At 41.6% G+C, this 24,738-nt stretch overlaps 1 protein-coding gene across 1 annotated transcript in view; it reads left to right on the top strand.

Moving 5' to 3' along the window:
* The window catches only part of COL9A1 (collagen type IX alpha 1 chain), a 410,236-nt gene that overhangs the window by 248,609 nt on the left and 136,889 nt on the right, over positions 1–24,738 (top strand). Inside the window, exons 21-26 of the mRNA XM_078648015.1 lie at positions 7,057–7,110; positions 9,539–9,592; positions 12,773–12,826; positions 12,935–12,988; positions 19,708–19,761; positions 22,331–22,375. Of these exons, the coding sequence (XP_078504141.1) occupies positions 7,057–7,110; positions 9,539–9,592; positions 12,773–12,826; positions 12,935–12,988; positions 19,708–19,761; positions 22,331–22,375 (315 nt within the window). The remainder of the gene's footprint in view (positions 1–7,056; positions 7,111–9,538; positions 9,593–12,772; positions 12,827–12,934; positions 12,989–19,707; positions 19,762–22,330; positions 22,376–24,738) is intronic.

Genomic DNA, 24,738 nt, shown 5'->3' with positions numbered 1-24,738 from the left:
GAGCAGCCACATAAGCAACTAGGATTAGTAACCAGACACTTACGTTTGCAGCAGCTGATGCTAAAGGGCCAACTGGGACTCATGGGCCAGCCTGCCCTGATTACTTTCCCCTGAAACAGCACAGGCCACAATCCAGGCGTCGAGTCAAGGACAGTGCTGGCGTGGCATTATAATAATGGCCTCTGTGCTGCTGGACTCACTGCAGTGCTGCAGGCTGCAATACCTGTTTAGGCACCATCACTTTGGTGGTGGACGGGTCAGGGATGATGGCGTCATCACATGGTACTGTCTAGTCTGACTTAAGTAAACTGCTATGCGCGGTGTGAGCACTCAGCAGTAGCTGTCTACACAACCGCGCAGGCGTGGATGAATTAGTTTCATTGTAACCTCACCAGCCCTGAAAGAGCTGAGCAAGCCTGCAAGCTGCACACACTGTGCGCTGCCAGCTTTCTGTCTGTATTCTTAATTTAGTAGTGCTATGGCTTGATTTGAGTGCCCAGCGGGCATTATATAAATGTGTGACTTTCAGTTTAGTGATGTGGACCACCACACTGAAATGTGTTAGTCTAATGCCTGATGAGTGGTACTTGGCTGGGCTGGGCAAGTGCTACAATTGGGTACTTGGTTCCCAGTCAGAAAACAACTGTGGACCTAATCTGTGTGCGGGACTCTAGCTGGACATGTTTAAATTGAATCTGTGTTTTCCCTTATTTTAGTTTTTAGTTCTATAGTTAGTATTACAATTTTTGGATTCAGGCAGATCTTTAAAGCTATCTTGGAGCTTAAATTTAACATTTTCAGTAGATACATTTGAAGTGTCATTGTTGATATCCAGGACAAATTAAGCATTTATTAATGTAGCTTTTAGTGTTATGATACTGTTTTCAGAGTTTTAGTAATTGAATGGGTATGGGGCCAGTTTGAGTGAGAGGTGATCTTAGTATTGAAAGATTTTGTCAAATAGAGTTATCATGAGCCTCATTAACCGCATCGCTGCGGCGGCTTTTCCCGCTGTGCGCGGCAATTTTAAAAAATACCGCGTTACATGACGAGCTCAGCTCGTCATGAGCGCACGGCAGGTTACGCTCATGACGAGCTGAGCTCGTCATCAGCCTGGAAGGGGTTAAAGAAATATTATCTTCATAGGAGACTGGGGAGAAATCGAATATCTAAAATGGGTCAGGTCAGAAGACCTGTCTGTGATTTATTTATTTTTATTTTTTTGTGAATGAAATGCTGACTGTGGGCAGATAGATGAAAAACTAGTCTCAAAATACTGGATGCAGATTGCAACAAATATTGTATGCAACCTATGTGGAATTTTGCAAACCGACATACAAATAGGTTGGTTTGCAAAATTTTAAATTGTGGTGGGTCACTTTCTGACCAACCTCAGTATTCATGAGGCAGATTGCAAACTGCAACCCATTGTGATTGGTGGCCTGCTGGGGTCAGCAGACCACCACTTCTGTGATCACTTTTTAAACAAAATGGTGTCTTTTTTATTGTATCTTATTCTCCTTAAATTAAATGGAGCTGGGTTTGAACAAAAGTGTGAAATGCTTTACATCTTTTTTGAGAATAGACAGTTGACACTTGGATCACTGCCTAATCCAACAGACATTTGTAAATCATGTTTACTAAGGAGGAGTCCTAAAGGCATCCCTTTCCTTTTGTGAATGTGTAACAACCCTATGTTGGAAGTTTGTAAAATGACAATCGTTTGTGACTGTTTTTTGGTTGCAAAACATTGATACATGCCATAACGAATCATTCTTTGGAAGAGACGCCCTAAACATGTCACTTCCAAATAGCAAATAATTATCCCCTTCTAAATGCATTTTGTGATTCAGTAACCTATTACTGAATCACAAACTCTGTGAATTGCAAAAAACATTTTTGCAATCACAAACTCCAAATTGGAGCATTTGTGACTACAAAAATGTTTAGTACATCTGATTTGCTATTATTACAATAAATTTAAGGTAGTTGAGGTTTATGTTTATATATTAGGATAATTGTGGACTTTACAGATGTATTTAATTGTGACTGTTGCTAGCAAGTGAGATTATTTAGGAGAAACAATCTTGTGTTTTATTGTAGAGATATTTGTGCCATATTTTCATAGTTAGCTCGGGTTCCTTTTTTCCTTGAGTAGATTGCTTATTAAGAGGCCTTGCCAAACTACGCTTTTTATAGTATTTAAGTAGACTGATAACCAACCACACTCTAGCCACCTTTTAATAGTACATAGTATAGAGTTAACATGTTCACTAAATTGTTGGTCATGTGTTACATGAACTGAGGGTGACTAATGCTATACTAAAGAGAGAAGCAACATTTTTCTGCATAAAAAGGCAACTGGTTTTATTTGGATTTCACATGGTGTTTCTTCATCTCAGTTTAAGACAGGAGTATCATGGTTATTCCATGCATGTACTGATGAGCTATACGGTATAAAGAGAAGATGAGATCTAGAGGGGGACTGTGTTAACTGTGCACAAACTGACATTTAAATCTCTGCAATCCGTGATGACAAACCAACTCACATTCAAACAGCCGCAGCCGGTAGTAGGTGTATCTGCAGGGCGGTGACGTGGGGAGGGGGAGGGGCAGGGTGGGGGGTAGTAAAACGAATTTCGTTGTGTGCACTGCCTCACCAAATGCGATGCAGTGCGCGCAATGAAATTCGTTTTATTTATTTATATGTTTACTTACCTGTAAAACTCCGTAATCCATACATTACTACCCCCCAACCTGCCCCTCCCCCTCCCCACGTCACCGCCCTGCAGTTACACTTACTACCGGCGGCGGCTGCATTTAAAGGTTTGAAATGCCAGTGTATTGTACAAATCACATGCATTCAGTAATACATTTACTTACCCTCTTGCCTCACTCACATTTTCTGACTGAGGTTTTCTAATGTTGCCATTCTTGTTACTGTGAAAACAAGGCTTTCTTACAAAAGCTCAAGACAGCTTTTATTTGAAGAGCACATTAATTCATATGCTCTCACCCCCTTTTTAGGTTGTGCATGTAGACTGCTCTAGCTGTCGGTTGTTGAAGACCTATTGTGGACAATACCTATACTTACAGAAGGCTTTAAGGCTTTAGGTCAGCCTATTGCTGATTAATGGTTGTCTTTCTTGTAACTCATTTGGTTGCTTCTTGTTTCAAGGCTTTCCACCCTCTTATAATATATGTTACTTTCCTGGAACATATGTGTTTTTACCATACTTTTGATTGAATGATTTGTATCCTTCTTCAGCTACACATTAGGGAACTGCTTTTGTTTTGCTTCCAGTTCTCTGAGGGAGTGCATGTGTTTTTTTCTCTCTGATAAGTGTGCTGCTTCCCCCTTTCATCCCCAAGCCTTACTTGTTGTGTTCCTCCCTTTGCAAGTTCATCAATTGTCTCTCTCACCCCACTGAACTTCTTTTTTTCATCATTCCCCCCAGCTCCACTTGCTTCTCCCACCACCTGCCATTGTTTACTGTACTCAAGCTTCACCATCATGCTCTTTTCCCTGCCGGTTTTTACAAAAAATGTGCCACTTTTTAGGTTTCGCCTGTCGAAAGCTGCGCAAGCGGCTTTTCGCGCAGGTGAAATCTAATGACTTACACTGTGTGGCTTTGTCCCGCCCTCTCTTTCCATTGGCTAGCTCCATAAATGGAGGCTAGCCATTGGAAGAGAAATCTGCTCGTCATTCTGCAAGCAGATTCGTGGGCGTTCCTGCAATTTTTAGGCTTTCCGCCACGTCATGCGGCGGTGGGCGGATGTCATTTTTTTTTTTCCAGGCCGGCATCCTTCGTCACACCAGCCTGCTCGCTCTCCCTATGAGGACGCAGACCCGACCCGCTCCCTACTCCGAGCAGGGGTGGGCTGCGCCATTTCACTTTTCTTGTCTCATATATGCATTCTCCATTGAAAGCAATATGTTTTGCTTCTGTTTCCCAGCACTGGCAGAGCCAGTAGAACACAGGCTTTAATGTGGTATAAACATTTGGGCACTTTCGCATCATGCTAGGGAGACTGCAGGGGTGGAATATTGACAACTTTGTGAAATGGGAGTTTTCTGATCCCTGTGCTTTTTGGTCCAGTTTGCTTGGACGCCAGTCCTCGGGGCGCGAGAATGTGCTGTTCCTGCACTGTAGCAGACGCGTATGTTTTTCTCTGCGTGTTTATCTGTTTGGTTTTCCGTTTCTGACTGGAGTAAAGATTCGAGTTCTTCTTGGCAGTGCTTGATGTCTTGGCCAGGCGAGCAGGAATTTCCTGCTGTCGGCATGGCGATGTCAGCCCAGTGGTGGCGTCATGTTCGGTTTATCGCAGCCAGAGGCTTGGACGCGTTCTGCTATTCTTAGGCACACGCAGGCCGGCGCATCGTTGCTATTGAGGGCCCACGGGCTCTTTTCGTGGCGCCGACTCCCGCCTCCGAGAGGCGGGGCCTCTTTGTTTACATCGGTTATTGTTGTGGCTTGCTCGCTTGTAGCCTTGAGCTTTGCTCTCTTGTGGCTTGCACGCAGGCGGACATTCGTCTCTTGAACCCGGGGCTGAGCTGACAATGGTGCTGTTTTGGAACCAGGTGGAATATACCTGTCGGTTGCTGAATGCTAATCAGGTAGGCCCCGCCACGGCCGGTGTTTTAAATGCTCTTAATACAGCCGTGTGCGGCGCATCTTGTTTTCGCAGTCAGTGTAAAGGGGAGCAAGGGCATTGAGAGGTTTGCCCGATCACACTGTGGTGAAGGTGGGGATGACGGGATAAGAATATGATACCCCGTGGTTCCTCAGCTGAACTGCTATGGTAGCTAGCGTTTCGCTGGACAACCTTCATTTTCTGCTGTGTACGATTCAAACAAATGCGTTCATCTCGTTGATCGCAAAAATTACTTAAGTGTATTCTTGGTTTCAGCTGCCTTGGCTGTTAAACGGGTTTCGAAAGCACTGATAGAAAACCGAACATTCCAGTCAGTTTGTTGGTTTCATGCTGGGGCACTGAGTAGAAAAGCACTTTGTTTACAAGCGGTGCAGGTGCTGCTGCTGCTAAGAACACATCTGTTCTACGAGACGAAATGGCAGGTGGAAATACATTTACCTTATTGGTGGTAAAGCATAGGGTTTATTTAATACGTCCGATTTAAAGTTTGCTTGTGAATCTACCGAGTCTGAGGCCCTCCTAAACGTTGTTGTGCTTCATGGGCAGTCTCGTTGAAGCTGGGAGGATTCCCTGTCGATGGATCGCAATGCTGTGGGCGGGACGGAGGGCGGAGACTGCATCTGTCTGTGTTCAGAGATGTGCAACAGGAGACCTTTAAACCTGCACCCAGTGTGTCAACATAGACCGCCCCCTCCCTGTCGAAGTTATACATGTTCGGTATTTAGTTTAAAAGTGTTCATGTACTTTTCTAAGTGGACTTATGAGAAGATAGATGTTGTATACTGTGAAACTGTTAAAACAATACCATATAATACAAAACAAGCACCTGATGTGTTATGCAACCAATATCTTTTTATCCTATGCTGTGTGTCTTGGTGTTGCTGAGTTCTATCTTTATCATGTCTTGTGAAGCCTGTATTTTTTGTAGAATGCTGTGTGTTTTAACTAGGCATTTATAGTGCGGCCCGTTCGCATATCTGTCGAATACCCGTGTGTTGTTTATATGTTTATAGAAGCTTCTGTGTTTTGTGTTGTTAGACTGGCATGTCTCCTGTCTCTGTTGAGGCATGTGTAGTATGTGAAAGTATTGAACAATTTGGGGACTTGAACTTCAAAACCGTTTGTTTTCCTTGTTTTAGACACTTTAGCGCTGTATGTTTACACACTGTACCAGTAGCAGTCTGTTTTGTGTTTTTAGACGACTATTTTTTGTTCAGTTCCTTCTCTCAGTACTTTCGACCCGGTTTTGTGTGTGCCTCTGTTGCCTGCTTGTGACCCGGTTTTGTGTGTGCCTCTGTTGCCTGCTTGTGACCCGGTTTTGTGTGTGCCTCTGTTCCCTGCTTGTGATCCGGTTTTGTGTGTGTGTGGGTGCAAATGCAATAGGTGTAGCATTTGTGAGAGATTAGGCTATTGGCTTTGTAAATGACAATGCCATTTATTTATGTTTTCAAAGCCAACACATGAATAAAAATGTTGTCATTTACAATGCCAATAGCTCTAACTTTTCCAAAGGCGAAACCGTTGCATTGTAAATGCTTGTTTTTTAGGGCAGCAATTTTCTGCCAGGACACTCATTTTCACAAAAATATGCCCTTTGGTGAGCTTTTTAAAAAAAAAAAATTATTTACTGCTTTCAGATTGAGGCTCCCCATCTTGAAGCTGTAAATGTAAACGAAAAACAAAATGGCCGAAGATCATGACTTTTGGTCATCTTCATCATTGCCCTTTTTTTTGACAATTCAATCTCAAACTTGCAAGCCAACTTTTTTTTCTCTTTGAGAATGTGGAACGCCATTAGCAAAAAGCACTGGCAAAACCAAAATGTCAGGAAATAGCAAAACCTATTGGTTTTGCCAGTGCTTGTTATATCATATCCAAGCATGTAGCCACCATCTCGTCACTCATGTCGAATCTGGAACTTTTATATGGAAACATTCTGCAGTAAATACGAAATAATTGTAACGTACATTAAACAAGCTATCATTTGTGTTCTCTTTTTCTATGTTATATTTGATATATGCTTTCGCTATCTCAAGATAGTACAGTATGGGTAGAAGATAGATGAGGATCAATCATATTTAGGTTACTATTAAAAAATGAGGTGGATGGGCCTGAGTACATTTAGTATTGAGCTCATTTGGGTCTTGATATTCAGTCGCAGCTGATCAAAATATATTTTGGGGTTATAGGCTGCAGACCTATATAATCTGCATTGTATTGTGTGCTCGATTGTACTGCAAAGGTAAATATAACACTAGGCGATGGATATGAAGTAGTAAGTATGTCCCAGTATGTTGACCCTCTTATAGATTCACTGTTTTACCGTAGAGATACATTGAACCATGTTATGTTTCTTGCACTGAATATTGTACCCACTGTAGGCTTCCTTCTTTATTGCAGGGTGCGCGAGGACTTGATGGGGAACATGGCCCCCAGGGGATAGCAGGTGCAACTGTAAGTACTGTTTTTGTTATCTTTATCTTTATTGTAGTTTATTAAACAATATAGTGTAAGATAAAAGAGTGAATCATCCAACTGTTTCAGCACATTACTGTTTCTGATCGTATCACGTAACATGCCTCCACATAGAGGAAACTTAGAAGTCTACTTGTATGTCCATACTGTATGTGTATCTTGGGAACTACTGAAAAAAAGTGTGTACACAGCAGCACAGTCTCTGATATCCATTCCACATATTTGATATGCATAGTGCAAAAACTGAGCACAATAAGGTTTTTAAGATACCTTCGCATCAACACGAGTGCTTTGCACTTGACATTGCTGGTATATCAAGGTCATGCTATATTTCACCAGATACAACTTTCATGAAGTAAGTGACAATACTGTAAAATAGAGTTTTGATTGGGATACATTTTGAGATTGTGTTTGAAAAGTCACATTTTGGATGTGAGCGTCACTTTCTCAAAGGTTACTGTTCATCAAATGCACCTCCTCCATTTTTCACCTCCTAGGAGGAGCTAATTACAATTGTAGTTGGTAACTCACACAGGGCACATATGATCCATGAATCTGGCCAATGCTAACAGTAATAATAACTATATTTCTGACATTCCAAGACACTCTTAACAACAGGTATTTATATTATCAAACTAAATGTCACTCACAGCACTTACCTCGAAGTATGAAAGACTGGGCAGGCCTTGATGGGGTTCAGACTCATTACCTGCTGATAACAGCAGATGAGAACCCGTAATGAAATAATCTAGCTAGTTCACAAACAGGCAAAAAAAACTGACATATGCTTGGAAAATGTAAGCTAAGCATTCATACTTTTTACAAGATTAACAAAGTGTGCAAGAGAGATCTTGCAACTGCATTGTCATAAGTGAGATCTATATGTGTGCATCAAGGCATACGCAGTTTTGAACTTATTTTAGACAGCTGGAAGCTTTTCAAGAAGAGTCAGAAGAAGGAATTGGGAAGGTTATAAAGGTGCAGATATAATGGACAATTTTTTCAACTACAATAATCTATTTTGTTTTATATTGTCGTCAATATGTTTCGGTTTACAGTATTCTATTCATACAAAGTACATAAAATCTCCATATATGTTATGTATATTTTTGCCACTTAATTTGCTATAGGGAAATCCCACTATATACATTAAAATTAATTTAAGATATATTTTTGCAAAATAAGCATTACAAATCTCTCCAATCTTTAAATTTTTTTATTATTTGTTCATATGTTTCTGGGCAGAAACATTCCAATCCCAACCTTTCTTGTTAAAAAGTAGGGGTCAGCGGAACTCGCAGAGTTTCAATCCATGGAATTCCATGCAGTTACATGAAAACTGCACAAGATTCCACAGAGTCCTACAAGCGGGCGGAAATCGCAACGTCACGCTACTTGCGCTGATTTTTAGCACCGCAAGCTTGTTCCGCAAGCAAAATCAGCATAGACAGCACCCTGTGGCCTGCCATCTTTGCTGCAGCTTGAGTAGATGCTCTACTCAAGCAGTAGCTTCCTCACCATGAGCACTTGTAATGGCACGTGACCACCCGTGTTAAGAAAATCTCATCGGGTGCTCCCCTATGGCCCGAAAATGGCACCAGGAGATGCCATTTCTCGCTTGACTTGCCAATCTACCGTTGGTGTGCCACACGCAAAAAAAACCTCCACCACATGGCATTTGACAGAGTTTGGCCAGAACTCGGCGTTACAAGTGTAATGCTGACTGGCCTTACTATGCCAGTGGAGTGGAATTTATCGTCCACCCCTAATTAAAAGATTGAATTACTTTTCAGAATTGTTACAAAAAGTGGGGTTTCTTTTTAAATAGGTGAATACATTTACAAATAGTTTTTCAGGCATCATGTAGACTGGAAAATGCCATGGCATATTTTTGTGCAGAGATGAACTACTCAGTTTAAAACACACCTAAATAAAGTCTGCAAGTGGCATTCCCATGTAAAAGCGCACACATTTCCTAGCTCTCTGCATGCATACCATGTGGAGTGCATTCAGTGCACTCAATTGTGGATCAGAAAAGATATAAATTGCATATGTTATTATTTACTTGCATTCCTGCAGGTGGTTTTCTGTTGCCTCTGTCCTTCACCCAGCTATGCTTTTCCCTCTCCTCTCCTGTAGTGTGAATCATTCTGGACCTGATGCAGTGGCTAGATCGTCATACTGACTACCCACTGTCACTTAGGACTTTATTCATATTCACCATCAGCCCACTTCAGTCCTTCTAAAGCCTGTGATCCATGTATTCCACCAGATAGGAAAAACTCCAATGTTTGTGATGTGTACAGAATACTGCCCTCTCATCAAATGGAAATTTGAACACATCTTATGTTTGATGTTTTTCATGTTAAAAATTATTATTCTAATACTTGCTTTTTATTATATTTAGGGTGACCAAGGACAGAGAGGTCCAATTGGTGAGATGGGTCCAAAGGGTAACACTGTAAGTTTATCAGAGCTCTCAATCCAGGCAAAAACTGTACAGCTTGTTTTATCTTGAAAACGTTTATTAAACACCTAGCAATGATAACTTGAGCCTGAGATATTTGTATGTGTCATTATGTAACATAGAGATCAATGAAAACAATACTTTAATGCAAAGTAAAGAAAGTTACTTCAGAGCAGAAAATGAGTGTTTACTTCCACTTACCTAGGTTGTTGTGGGATACATTTTTGATACTTTAGCATGGGAAGCATGAGGAAAAATAATTTTCTACATAACCGTGCAGCATATATTCCCCCCATTTAACTGGAAGCAAACAGTTTGATTGGTAAGAAGTGAGATATGGCAAACTTTAGGGAAAGGCATCCTTACAAGAAAACAATGGGGCCTTCTCTGATGAACCACATTTCCCAGACTGGTTGGTGAAAAATCATTAATCAGTTCCAATGGGTGAAATGTATACTGTTTTCTGCAAAAGCATGACTCGTGTATTTCAACTGAGTAATGTACTTTTCTGAAACAGGAGTGAATAATTTATAAGGCACTACCCATATTCATTAAACATACATTCTAATTGCATGTGGTAGACTTACTTTTACTTGTGTAAATTATTGTGGTATTGTTGGACTTGGCCCTCTCTGCAGGGTCACCCCAAACATTTTGCAATCACCCCTTCTATTCTTCATTGCAGCCTGCCAGAAGTTTGCACGTGCCATTTTGACCTATCAAAATGGCGCTTTTCCAAGTCCTAAACCTTAATACATGCAAGCCACCCCTATGGTAGGTCCTACACAGCCCACTATTGCAAGGACTCTATCTACTATAAGATAACATTGTGTTACCTTATTACAATTAATTAATGATAGCTTTCAATTGGGAGCAGGTGGAAATGTTGAGTTTGGTGTCTTAAGCATTTTAATTTAAAATCCTCTTTAATGGTAAAGTCGAGTTTTAAGTCACAATTCTGAAAATGCCACTTTTAGTTTCAGAAAATTGGTATTTCCTGGTCCTAACCATTTAGTGCCTGCCTTCTGTATCCTGGGTCCTATTACTAGTTGCAGTTGGTCATTGTGTATTACTCCTAGACAGTAAGGCAAAGGGGGAATAGGTGTTGTCAGGATGAGACCATCTCTGTCAGGATGAGGGGAAGGAACTGTCACTTACCACACTTGCACAGCACAAAGACTCTGACTCAGCATACTTACAAAGGGTTTCACAGCAGCCTTTTGTGCCCTAGACATGCTGAGACCAGAGCAGGGAGGAAGGAAATTCCAGATACCTCTGTAAGGGGAGGACTCTGGAAGCTTCTGTAAAATCAAAATGGGTACCAGGTTTGAATAGTGGACCCTCAGATCCAAAACTTCAGATCACTTCTGGACTTGTGGAAGACTCAGAAAAAGGGCAACCCTGCTCCAAGAAGGACTGCTCTGCTACCCTTCTGCACAGCTGCTTTGCTTCCCTGGGGTGTTAGTGAGCAACACTGGACCGCCACCTTGAATCCAGGACCACCAGGGTGACTCCAAGGATTAGTTGGCTGGCCTCCTGATCAAAGTCTCAGTTTACAGAAAAGGCTCCAACCATCCTGAAACCTGGACCTGTACACTTCCTGCTGTGAGTCCTAGCCCTCCAAGTTGTGCCCCTCTGGTCTTGGATCCTTGGAAGTGGGACTAAAGGTGCTCTGCCAGCCCATCTGTGGATTTCATCAGAACTGACGAAGTGCGGCGCAAACTCAGTGCAGCCTGGTAGCTCCGCATAGCAACTGCCACAGTGTACTGCAGCCTTGATGCTAGCCTGCATCGCAGACCTGGCAGCTCCCTATCCGAACCGACTCAGAGCGACAGAGCCTCTATGCAATCCAGCATCAAGGCCATCACAGCTCATTGGAACTGCCACTGTCCGATGCGTCCTCGACATGGACCTCATATCGCTTCTCAGAACAGCCACTGTGCAGCGTTCCACGTACTTATGGTACAGTCATGAGCAGGCCTAACTTTAACTTCGTCTTTGTATCTGGCCCGTGCACCATTACAGTTGGACAAACCGTGTGACTATGTCCCGATTCAGCGCAGTCAGTTATTCATAGTTGTTGTTTTGTGCTTTTAAGCACTATTTTTACCCAAACCTTTAAAATTCCATATATCTGGTTCTACTGGACGGATTTCTGTCTTTTTTGTGTCAATTTATTAAAATGTATTCTTTGTTTACAAATTGGTAGGTCCACATTTCCCCTGAGGTACGAAAATAGTTCAGCTCCAATGATGCCAAAGCTAGATAGTTATTAGTAGTATGTGGTGATATATATATATACACACCTGCTTTAACGTGTGTTGAACATGAACTGTGAACTCTGCTTGAATTTGTTTTCTCACAGATTCTTAAAAAGTGAGACAGATCCTGCCAACAGTAACATTTTCATCTTTTATGGGCATTTTATTGTACTTCACCGATGATGCATCAATTTGACACACTGATTCCACCGAATGTCCCATAATCTGTATTGCTGGGTATAGTATAGGGGTACTGTGAAAATGCAATTGTGCACCATATCATTTTCTGCATAAGAATGAATTTGTTGTAATCACCACATAATACAATATTCACTATAAATGACAGATTTCAGCAAAAATAGTTTTTGGCTCAAACGGATCCAAGTTATCAACAATTGTTGTTACCTAGTAACCTCTGTAATTATCCATTTAGAAAGGGGCCAGTGTTGATCAGGTAGTGCACAAATCTCCAATTGATGAACTGGCGAAGAATTTCTGTATGCAGCAGGAAACAAAGACCATAAATACTTAAATGTAATTAAAACAGGGTGGACAGAATTATTTATTCTTTAACAGGAATGTCTTTATTCCACTATTAATACAAATTAATCTACACATTCTAGACACTGTTCTCAAAGTTGCAGTTATGTCAATAGGGTTCTCAGCCTACAGAATAATTGCAAAAATGTTGCATCTTTTTTACGGCCCCATGCCTTGAATACTAAAATGCTTCCTCGTGTAGTATATTGTTCTTCAGAACTGTTTTTATTGGAAAAAAGTGCTAAATGATTCCCAAAAGTATCGGCTCGTGTTGTTATACCACTATAATAACAAGGACACTTCTTTATAAATGTACATCTATTTATCCCGTCCTTGAAACAAATCTTATCTTTGGCTTGTCTTTCCTTAATAGGGTGCTCAAGGTCCAAGAGGAATAACAGGAATGCCAGGTTCTAAAGGAGAAGGTGTAAGTTGAGACGATTTTATATTACTTTCCTCTGATGTTTTGTTTTCTTTACAAACACAATGCAGAAGTTGCACGCTTCAATTAACTAGTGATAATTTCTCTTCTCAGGGTTTGCCAGGTGTTGATGGTCGTGATGGGATCCCTGGACTACCAGGCTCCAAGGTAGGATATTTTCTGAGTAAATAACTATGGCCACCAAATGTATGGGCTAGTTGAGTCAAAAACCTTTCTATTCCAGGATGCTCTGTAATGGCTCCTGAACAGAAACATCACCCCCCCCCTTAAACTCTGTGTATAGTTCCCTAATTTAGACATTTTTTGTGTGAAATCTTTGTCCACATGTTTTTTTTCTGCTGCAGCATTCTACCCTACCATTCAATGTCTTCTTACCACATCGCCACATTGTTTTTCTTTTGTTAATTAAAGAGGAAAGCCTAGTGTCCTCTTACAAGAGTGCTCTTAAACTATGGGGGTGCCTGTAGTAGGACTTGCTAAGGTGGGAGATTGCAAATATGTGAGTAGATTAAACCAGAGGTTGCAATGAGTGTTACAAATGGATTTTCTTTTTGCATTAAGCTTTCCGAAGTGTCTTACTGAGTTATTTAGACCTAGGAGTTATTAATATGTGAAAACGACCTTGTTTTAAATTATATATGCCCCAGATATATAAGTACTTTGTCAAATTAATATGACTGTGGATATGTATAGTTAACAAAAATGTGAGCGACACATTGGTGCCCTTGTCTTGTTAGTGTTAAACCTTGCACACTGTTTTGCACTTGAAGTTACAAGCAACCACCAGCTGACAGTAACTCCCTCTACAAAAATTGGAGCAACTTCCATTTCTATTCAACCGTTAACTCGAACAAGTGATATCTATAACAGATGCAAATCCTAATTTCACCATTTTAACAGTTACTCATTGTGAGAAGCAGGTCTGGTATATGATGTCCACTAAGGTAAGTGGTACAAAAGGGGGTGGTGATGGACGGAGCATCTGAACCAATCAAACACTCCCACCCAGTCAACAGATCTGGGTTTAATCCATCACCGTTCTTTAGCCCACTCTGCCACCCCAGTTCAGACATGGCTATATGCAAATCAGTCTGACCCTGTGCCTCATGGGAACAGTCCAGCCCGAACTGCCAAGCCATGCCTTCCCTGGACTGGAAACAAGCTTCCGAGGACCGGTTTCTGGCATTCCAGCCGTCTTCAGCCCGGCTTGCTAGAATCCAGTGGCAAAGTGAGCAAGGGACTCACGTCTGAGCATATGCTGCCACACTTATGGCGGCCAAAAGCGGTACAAAAGGGGGTGGTGATGGACGGAGCATCTGAACCAATCAAACACTCACACCCAGTCAAAAGATCTGGGTTTGATCCATCACCGTTCTCTAGCCCACTCTGCCACCCCAGTTCAGACATGGCTATATGCAAATCAGTCTGACCCTGTGCCTCATGGGAACAGTCCAGCCCGAACTGCCAAGCCATGCCTTCCCTGGACCAGAAACAAGCTTCCGAGGACCGGTTTCTGGCATTCCAGTCGTCTTCAGCCCGGCTTGCTAGAGTCCAGTGGCAAAGTGCGCAAGGGACTCACGTCTGAGCATATGCTGCCACACTTATGGCGGCCAAAAGCGGTACAAAAGGGGGTGGTGATGAACGGAGCATCTGAACCAATCAAACACTCACACCCAGTCAAAAGATCTGGGTTTGATCCATCACCGTTCTTTAGCCCACTCTGCCACCCCAGTTCAGACATGGCTATATGCAAATCAGTCTGACCCTGTGCCTCATGGGAACAGTCCAGCCCGAACTGCCAAGCCATGCCTTCCCTGGACCGGAAACAAGCTTCCGAGGACCGGTTTCTGGCATTCCAGCCGTCTTCAGCCCGGCTTGCTTGAATCCAGTTGCAAAGTGAGCAAGGGACTCACGTCTGAGCATACCGTGCCACACTTATGGCGGCCAAAAGCGGTACAAAAGGGGGTGGTGATGGACGGAGCATCTGAACCAATCAAACACTCACACCCAGTCAAAAGATCTGGGTTTGATCCATCACCGTTCTTTAGCCCACTCTGCCACCCCAGTTCAGACATGGCTATATGCAAATCAGTCTGACCCTGTGCCTCATGGGAACAGTCCAGCCCGAACTGCCAAGCCATGCCTTCCCTGGACTGGAAACAAGCTTCCGAGGACCGGTTTCTGGCATTCCAGCCGTCTTCAGCCCGGCTTGCTAGAATCCAGTGGCAAAGTGAGCAAGGGACTCACGTCTGAGCATATGCTGCCACACTTATGGCGGCCAAAAGCGGTACAAAAGGGGGTGGTGATGGACGGAGCATCTGAACCAATCAAACACTCACACCCAGTCAAAAGATCTGGGTTTAATCCATCACCGTTCTTTAGCCCACTCTGCCACCCCAGTTCAGACATGGCTGTATGCAAATCAGTCTGACCCTGTGCCTCAGGATTGCAAAGGCCTACTATGAGGGTGAGTTATAGGTGTTAAGTGCAGTCACCCTTAGATATAGTAAACCTATATCTTAAGTAAGTGTTGCAAGCGGAGTGGAGAAGTGTGGCTCACTGGTTAGAAGAGGCAGACCCTGAAGCAGAGGTCAGACCCGGGACCAGGGTTCAATTCCCGACGCAGCAGGGTCTTGAGCCCAAATATCCGCGGACTCGATAATTCTCGTTTCGGTGCCTACTCGAATCACGGGTTCACACTCTGCAGCTCTGGGCATTAGCTGCTTAATCTCCACTACGGCCCCCCTGCGGCGGGATGCCTGGCTTTCACCTTGGGGATGCCCAGTACGGGTATCTCACAGGGAAAAAGCCAGGACGGGTTCCCAAGGCAAGCGCCGAGATGCCTACGGGTAATCGAGCGCTATATAAGAACGCATAATAATAATAATAACAATAAGCACCAACTTACACAGGCTGCAATGGCAGGCTTGTAGATCCATTTTGAATGGTCTCCTTTGGGTGGCATATTGCATGCTTCAGCCCATGGGAGACCTCTGGGGTACCTATGCCCTGGATACCTTAGTACCATATACTAGGGACTGATAAGAGTACCCCAATATTCCATCTGGAGTGTAACTAAGTAATCGACACAACAATTTAGGGAGAAAGCAGAGAGACTGGGGTCCTGATTGGCAGGATCCCAGTCAGACTAGTCAAAATACAGCTTAGCAACAGTCAAAAAGTGGGGGTAACCATAGAAGTAGATCCTACTTTCCTACACTCTTTGAGCTAATGATCTAGTTAGAATCCTAGCAAAAAAGGGGGACAATTTAGCTAGGCATTGATTCAACACATTATATCTCTGAAGTATAAATAACTTAAAACAAACAAAACACCATATTATAGCAAAAGATGGCTATACACTCATATATGTATCAAAAACTTTTCATTTTATTATTTCATATATAGATTATATTTTTAACTTTTTGTTATTTTTATATTTCATTTATAGCAGTGCAGTTGTACATCCACAATATATGACAGACGTTAGAATGATGGAGGCAGTGCGGCAGGTGTCAACTACGCCCGTTTCGGCATACATGCCTTCATCAGGTTGCCGTCCATTACACATATATAAATAATAGAAGCTCGTATTCGGATATCACTGGAATTTTTTCTCAAAGTCTTGATATATTTATTTATAGAGCCGAAAGTAAACTTTCAATCAGCAGATACAATTCTCGCTAGTTTGTTAGCGTGCCACGATAGCACTTTCTCTTCAGAATGAACTGATTTATTCCAGTAGTGTATAATAACACGCTACATGGCAGTGATGATAATTCACTAAAATGACGCTTTCTGGCGATTCAGGCTTAGGGAGAATGATTCTTTTCAAAGGCGGGTATTTATCCAACAATCTTCCCCTTACGTAGACTGTTCACAAGACGGTCGGCTATCGGCATCTAGTTAGAATCCTAAACATGTTGATGAAGAGTCAATCATTGCTTAAATCAGCAGGAATCACTTGGGTCTTTGGTTGTGTGAAGCAATCCACTTGACGTCTCGCAAATTCATACCCATCCTTACATGTGGGATGATAGGAGTTGAACAAATTCTGATTCATGCAATACTAACTATTGCTTTCCTTTGCCTTCTGTTGTCCTATACCAACCCACCCAATTTCCCTCTCTTATGATGAGACTATTGTAAATTGTGCATTTTTGTATTTGACATGGTAAGAAAAAGCAAATTCCACTCCCCGTACTATTGTGCTCTCAAAAAACAGGATAGTTTTCTGTATAATGTTTGGCCAGTGTTACATACAAATAAAGCTAGTTGTAGTTGGTATATATCCGTTAAGGATAACTACAAATGTGATTAAATCGAACCGCAGTCTCTATAACATTTTAAGCAAAACTGGGCACAGAAGGATCCCTGGGGGAGACTGATTTGACCCTTCCTCTCCGTTAATTAGCTTTGTAATAATCCACAATGGCAGTCTTTTATCAATTGCTAGGAAAAGATTTCACTAAACTTATAGGGGCATATTATCAAGCCCCAGCGATAATTATCGCTAAGCGCACTTAGCGCTAGGATAATTATCGCCGGGTAACGTGGATTTTTATCACTGAGATAGCGTGCTATCAGCAACGCTTATCTCAGAAGTGATAGAAATCCTTGCGCTAACTGCCAAATGAGAGATTATCGCTCGAAAACCAACGATAATCTCTCGAAGTTTGGCGTTAGCTTGATGATAGGGGCTCACAAACTTAGCCATGATATCCACCTTCCATAGGATATCATGGCTAAGTCAGGAAAATACCAGGTGTAAAAAAAGCAGCGCTAACCGCGGTTAGCGCTGCTTTTTTATCACTAACAGGGTTAGCGATATCCTTGATAATAGGAGAAATGTCGCTTAACAACATTTCTCCTATCATTTTTCTCTGGAACGCCCCCTTTGCATCTCATTAGAGATGCAAGGGGAAGCGCAGAGAAAAAGGGTGCTAACATGCGAATTTGCGTGTTAGCACCCTGTTGCTGATAGGGAGATAATTTTATCTCCGCTTTCTTGGCTTTTATAGCCTAAAAAGCCAAGATAAATCCCTTGATAATATGCCCCATAGTTCCTTGCCTTGCTCTAACCCCTGCCTATCCCATCACCTAGCAGCTGCGGAAAGTGGGCATTGAAATTTTCGACAGAAGAACTGAACACTTATGCAAGGCTCCAGATTTATACTGTCCATAATCTGGATGCCAGGTAGAAATTGGACTCCCAGTCCTTCATGTACAATAAAGGTGCACAATAGAAGGAAGGCAATCAGTCAATGATCATTATTGTTCAATCATTTTGAAATCTTAATTGCCGTTTAATGGAGTTTGTGGAAGAACAGGGATGGTTGGACATGTGGAAGTTCGCATTCCGGAAACATCATGGAACTGAAACTGCACTGGTGTCAGCTACGGGCTCTATTAGGCTGCTGGTGGATAAAGGGAAGGGCACCGCTTTGATCCTGTTGAATCTGTCCACGGCTTTAGAAACCATCTCTCTATCCCTGCTGACTGAATGCCTACGGGATATGGGTATCTCAGCTGGGGCCTTGAAACTACTGTCTTCCTTCCTTGAGGATAGATCCCAAAGTATGATGCTGAACCAATTCCAGCTGGAATTGTTCTCCTTGCCATGTGGGGTAAAACAGGGTTCATCCTTGAGCTCCACACTCTTTAACCTTTCTGTTTCTCCACTTGCCAGGATCATCCATTCTCATGGGCTACAAGCCGTCTTGTACACCAACAACACAAAGATCATTGTGTTGATTTCCAAGAACACGGCAGCAACTGTAGCTAATTTCTCCCACTATATTACATCTGCAGCAGGATGAATGGAGAGAAACTTCCTGAAGTTCAATGGGAAAAAGACTGAGGTGCTGTTATCCAGAACGCAAGTCTCCATCCGGAACAATTGGTGGCTGGATACACTAGACACCTTACCTGTTCAAACAGAGAGGGCCAAGAATCTAGGGGTGATCCTGGACAGCGAGCTGTCACTGGACAGACAAGTTAACTGTACCACTCTAATATTTCTGGTTTATAAGAAGGTTGAAGAAGATCTTCCCTTTTATTCCTTTTTCGGCATGGAAACAGGTGGCCCTGGTGCTGGCTAGGTCCAGAATAGATTATTGTAATGTGTTCCATCTGGGCACTAAGAACGGTACTCAACCTAAATTGCTGGTAGAGCAGAATGCGTTGGCTAGGGTCACCCTGGACTTTCCCATAAGTCTGTCAATCTCAATCGGACTACACGATCTTTATTGGCTTCCTATAAAAAAGCGCATCATGTTCAAGGCCCTCAGTATAGTAGACAAAGCCCTTCATCAGGCCAGTCTGGTTGGAATTTGTTCCATTGGTATATCCTGGGGATAAATCTTCGCTCAGTTCATCTTAATCTGGTCACTATGCCCAGAGTCTGGAAGAAGAAATGGGGAGTCAGAGCTTTCTCAGTCTCGGCAGCCAGACTGTGGACATAACTTCCTCATTCTCTGACTTCAATTAAAGTGCATTCGCCCTTTATGAAAGCCCTAAAAACGTGCTTGTTCTCCTTACAGGTATACTTCGTAGCAATTTTTGTAAACTCTGGTAAGCTACTTCTGGGCTGAATCGGAATGCAGTGACTACAGTGCCTTGATGCCTTCGGGCATTTGCTGCGCTTCCTAAAATTTTGGTAAAATCAAATCAGAATACACAAAAAAAACTGTTATGTAAAATCAAATGTGTGCTACTTTTTAATCTGCTCTCCTCACACCATTAACATTTGTAGTGACCTGGATCACATAAACTTCCCTATATGTTTAGAATTGATCATGTATTTTGTATGTATTATTTGTATGTATCACTCTGTGATTATATCATATGCATTCTATGTTGTTTAGGGGGAGGCAGGAAAAGTCGGTGCTCCAGGTGAATCCGGACTTCAGGGATTGCCAGTATGTATCACTCACCTTTAGCTGTACTAGCACCATAATTCTTTTATTATTGTATACAGTAAACATTGGCAGTCTGGAAAATGCTCACCACAGCTGTTCACAAATGCTACTTCTCGAAGTACTTACTGCAGTAAGTTGGTTCGTGCCATATGTGATTTACGTATACTGTCCCTGTACTGAAATATTTTAAGGTGTTTATTAGGAAAAATCACATCTTAAACCTTTAGTCTCAAAACTTAAACCAGTAGTACTGGGCTAATTACAATGTAGATGTAGCTTTATACATATTTATAAAGCATGTGCTAACAAGTAAACATTTCTTGGTGCTAAAAAGAAAGATCAAGATTCTGAAAGTTTATATAGGTGTGGTACCACAACATTGTTGCCTAAATATAATCTGGCAAAAAGGTCGTGTGATGAATTTTGTGTACAAACATATCTCCCCATCGGAGCAAATGATATATGTTTTTAGATTATATTTATGCCACAATATTTTTGTCAGGGGAGAAACAGGCAAAGACGGTCTGACAAACAACCTTTTGACTATAACACCGGAAATCGTGGGGAAACATCCTTTACAACGCAACTTTTACCACGCAGTGCTTTTACATCGCAACTTTTACAACGCAAACCATTACAACGCATTGCGCTGGGGGGCGCTCTTGGATAGGGAATAGATTTAATTTACTATCCAACACCTTCCCTACTATCCACGGGGACTGGAGTTGGAATAGTAAATTAAACTATTCACTATCCAGCACCCCTCAACACTATGCATTGTAAAGGCATGCGTTGTAAAAGTTGCGATGTAAAAGCATGCGTGGTAAAATCATGCGTTGTAATGTCATACATCCGAGCTAAGATTTAATGGCTTTTCAGATATTAATAGATTACACAAGTCTCACTGTTTGTCACAGAGAGTTCCAGAGACAGGTGACCTGAACTCCAAAAGCTTAGCCACCAGTGTGGGTCAGCTTCAGTTTAGACAGAAATGGCCTGTGGTCATCTTTGGAATGAAGTGCACAATTTAGTTGATACCTATAGCCAGATGTAGGTAATCCCAGATTACCGATTCTTAAATACCAAATCATACCGATTCGGTATTTAAGAACTAGCAAGCGGGATGTAGGTATTTTTACCGAATCATTTACCGAATCGGGAATATTCGGTAATTACCGATTCGGTAATTGCCATTGATTCCTATGGGCCTTGAGGCCCATAGGAACCTATGGCAATTACCGAATCTGTAAATACCGATTTGGTAAAATTACCGAATTGACAAGGGGGACAGGGTGTCACTTTGACACCCTGTTGCACCCCTGATTCAGGCTTGTGTGCCATGTGGCACACATACATGCCCCAGATGTGCATGTACACAGGTATTCGTTATTTATCATGCAATAGTATTACATGGCAAATAACGAATTCTTTAGGGGCCTGTGGCACTGTTTCCAGTGCCACCTACATATAGATTTACCGATTCTGTAAATTTACAGGATCGGTATTTTACAGAATGGTAAATTTACCGAATCGGTAAATTTACTGATTCTGTAAAATATAGGCCCCCTACATCTCAATCACCAAATACCGGTCGGCAACGGCCGAAATCGGCCGTTACCGACCGGTATTGTGTGACCTACATATGGCCCCTAATGATTTTGCATGCAGGAAACCTGGGACCATACTTGTATAATTTTTTGTACATAAAAGATTATTTTGACCGACACGTGTTCATCTTTGAAAGGCTGTGCAGTGCTTAAATGGGTGAGGTATAGGGTGTAGAGGTGGGAGATGTCTAAGTTAGTCAAGATATGCATATCAGCCTCAAAGATGAAGCCGGTATTGATCAAAAGGAATACGCTTTTCACTATGAATGAAAACCTTGGCTGACTTTTGCCATTCAGCTTTTAAGCACTGTTTTTACATTACTTTCTTCACTGTATTACTTCTTTATACTCAAAGAATCTAGCACTAATTTACAGTCTACCTATTTAGCTTTTATTAAAGAAGTTTGACACTTAGGCAGTCAACTGTATGACTGATAATATATTTTTCTTCTTTGCATACATGAGTTGGCCCTTTCCAAATAGTGCATGCTATCAGAAAAGTCACTCACGGCACAGAGATGTACCACATAGATGTCCTCTAGTGCTTACTCCTAGGCCAACTCTTTTTTTATTACTGCTGCATTCACACTTATAATACTGTTTACACTGATTTCAACATTCACTCTGTCCTGACCCTTATTTTAACTTTACTCCGACAGCAGCATTCACTTTTATGTCCGCTATATTTTTATAACTGGTATTCATACTTTAATCCTCTAAATATCTCACCTATGCGCTTCTATTTCAACTACTGCTATGTTATTCTATTACATTAGTCTTTACTCGTAAATACATTTGTTTTCATCACTAATGAATATAGACAGCATGCTTGGCAATTCTAGAGTTACTGATACTTCAATCTCGTTTGGCAGAATTAGTATTTAAAATATGGGTGTCATCAATCAGTTACTTTAATTTAATTTAAAATCCACATCTGATGCCTTTTCTGTTTCTCTTTTTAGGGAATTCCTGGAAGTCCAGGAGCAAAGGGCGCCGGTGGAGAGAAGGTAAATATTGTCACTTATTGCTAAGCCTCATATCAGATGCATTGAAACAGCAGAATGGAATGACTATCTGCACAGATCCAATGCATAGAAGAATGCACTGTATTATATGCTTGCTACAAAACCCGTAGACCTTCAGCAATGCAGAACTTGTTCCTTCTCACTGTTAGCTGGTCAGGACAACTTTCAGGATTGCCTCAGTTGTTCCTGAGCTCCTTGAAATATCCCTTTTGAATTTTCAATAATATGTAGTACAATAAAATAATGCTAAACTGGCATGCCGCCCTAAGGGTTTTCAAATGTAGGCAACGTTTTACAGAATCATATGTTGCTCCAGGGTTAAAACAAGGGTGGTAGCTCTGATAGTGCCACAAACTGACAAGTATCTGTCCATTTCGCTGCAGTTCTAGGATTTCTCCAATAAAAAAGGCAGAGCATGTACATGTCTTACAGTCGTTTGAAATCAGTGGACCCCGACCATCAAACTCATTTTTCATAGTAAATTTTCATTATCTTGGATGGGGTAAAGTATAAGGAAGCAGATCTCATTTTCCATGAAGAGCAGGTGGCTTTCTTGAAAGATCCAGTCTGGCTTTGCTGATTACAACTGTCTCCTTATTTTGGTCTTGGGTCTACTATCATTGACCACTTGCCTATGTGTTGGTCGCTGACCTCTTACTGGAACAACTGTCATGGTGAAGTGCTTATCTAGTAGTGCTCATCATTAGATTGTTTTGCTTTGACTCTGTATCTTTTTTCATTTGACTGTGTATCTGTTTAGAATCCTTTGATAGCAGGTACAAATATTGTGAACCTGTGATTTGGCGACTAGTGAATAGAAATCTTCTCCAGTTAACATCGTATTTATTGAGTCATTCCACTGAGGTTTTAGGGTGTCGAATTAAAAAGCCTTGCTGTTGGTTTTCATGACACATTTTATGGGCTGTTTTTCTTAGTTAAATAGTAGTAGTCAACCGGCATTGAACCTTCAGCAGTTGTTAACAGAATTACATGCATATATTGTTTTTGAATTCCACCTTGCTGAATCATGAGTGTGGGTAAGGCCCTAGCCATCCCTATCAGAGACAACAGACAAATATATATATGTCAGGTCACATTTACAAGATGCTGCTCTGTGTTGCATCAAAAGAATCGAGCAGGACAGTGACCTATCTACTACCATTTGACACTGTTGCTCTCCCCCCCTGCCCTGGCACACTTAAGCAGCCTATCACCAAGTACATGGCTCGCTTGCCCCATAGTGCAAGGGTGTGCGCATCATGTCTAACATAGGTTTTGTACTATTTTGTACAATGAAGTTAACCTAGTACAAAATGATATGCTTACATATAATAAAAAAAGTTTTTAAGTGTGTTGTGTTGCAAAATACAGTACAAAGTCGGAAACGTTTGGAGACGAAAAAGCATTTCTCCATTACACTTGCTTCAAGGGGGTATACATTGTTGTCATGAAGCCCTGTCTACCTTTTTACCATAGATAGGGTTTTGTGTCAAAATCCCTGGGTGGCTGCATGGGAACATCCATGTACCACCCATCAAACGCCCACTTGATTTAAAGTTGTGCAAAGTAGCTCAAAGCGCTACTGTGCATTATTTTGGGCCAAATTTCAAGTTCTCAACTTTTGTGTTGGAAAAGTGAATTCTAATCAAAACTATGTGCCAGTTTGCGTAACGTTTGGTGACAATGCACTGGCTTAAAGCCTTGATCGATATAACCTGCAGAGTGAGCTCGTGACGAGGGGAGTCTCAAATATTGGAGTTTTGCAATGGGCATAATGGACTTTTCTTGGTGTCCTTTCTTGGCTTGTATGCATTAAACATAAGTGATTAATGTTATTCCTGGTTTAACGTTTTTGATTGATACGTTGCTTGGTTATTTGTATTAGTTGATTCATATTATGTGGGGTTTTCTGGAAAATCAAGATCTTAGTTTTCAGTTGAATTATTTTCACATTATATCAGTTGCAAGAATTTTGCAGTGTGTTAGGGCTGCTTTCTGTTGGAGATATGAGTACCATATTGTCTGCACGAAGCAGCCAGTTTATATGTGTACCTGCTCATGGTGGTTCTTGTAGTATGCTTGTTAGGTCATTCATGTGCCTATTCAACAGAGGATGGGCATTTGCGGAAACCGTGCTTCATTTAATGTTGTAGCTTTAAGGGTTTTGACTTCTGTTTTTTTGTCTTACTGTATATTTTGTACGAAGCTGCGTATTGCAAAGTGACTTTGCAGGTCCTACTTAATTTCTTCCATGGAATTAAAATAAAGTATCCGTCCTGATGAAGCAGCATGAATTAAATACATCATAGTTTAAATAAATATATCCATTATAAGATCACATTAAA

The sequence above is a fragment of the Lissotriton helveticus genome, chromosome 6, assembly GCF_964261635.1.
Source record: "Lissotriton helveticus chromosome 6, aLisHel1.1, whole genome shotgun sequence".
Classification (NCBI taxonomy): domain Eukaryota; kingdom Metazoa; phylum Chordata; class Amphibia; order Caudata; family Salamandridae; genus Lissotriton; species Lissotriton helveticus.
This window is presented reverse-complemented; position numbering and strand designations above follow the sequence as displayed.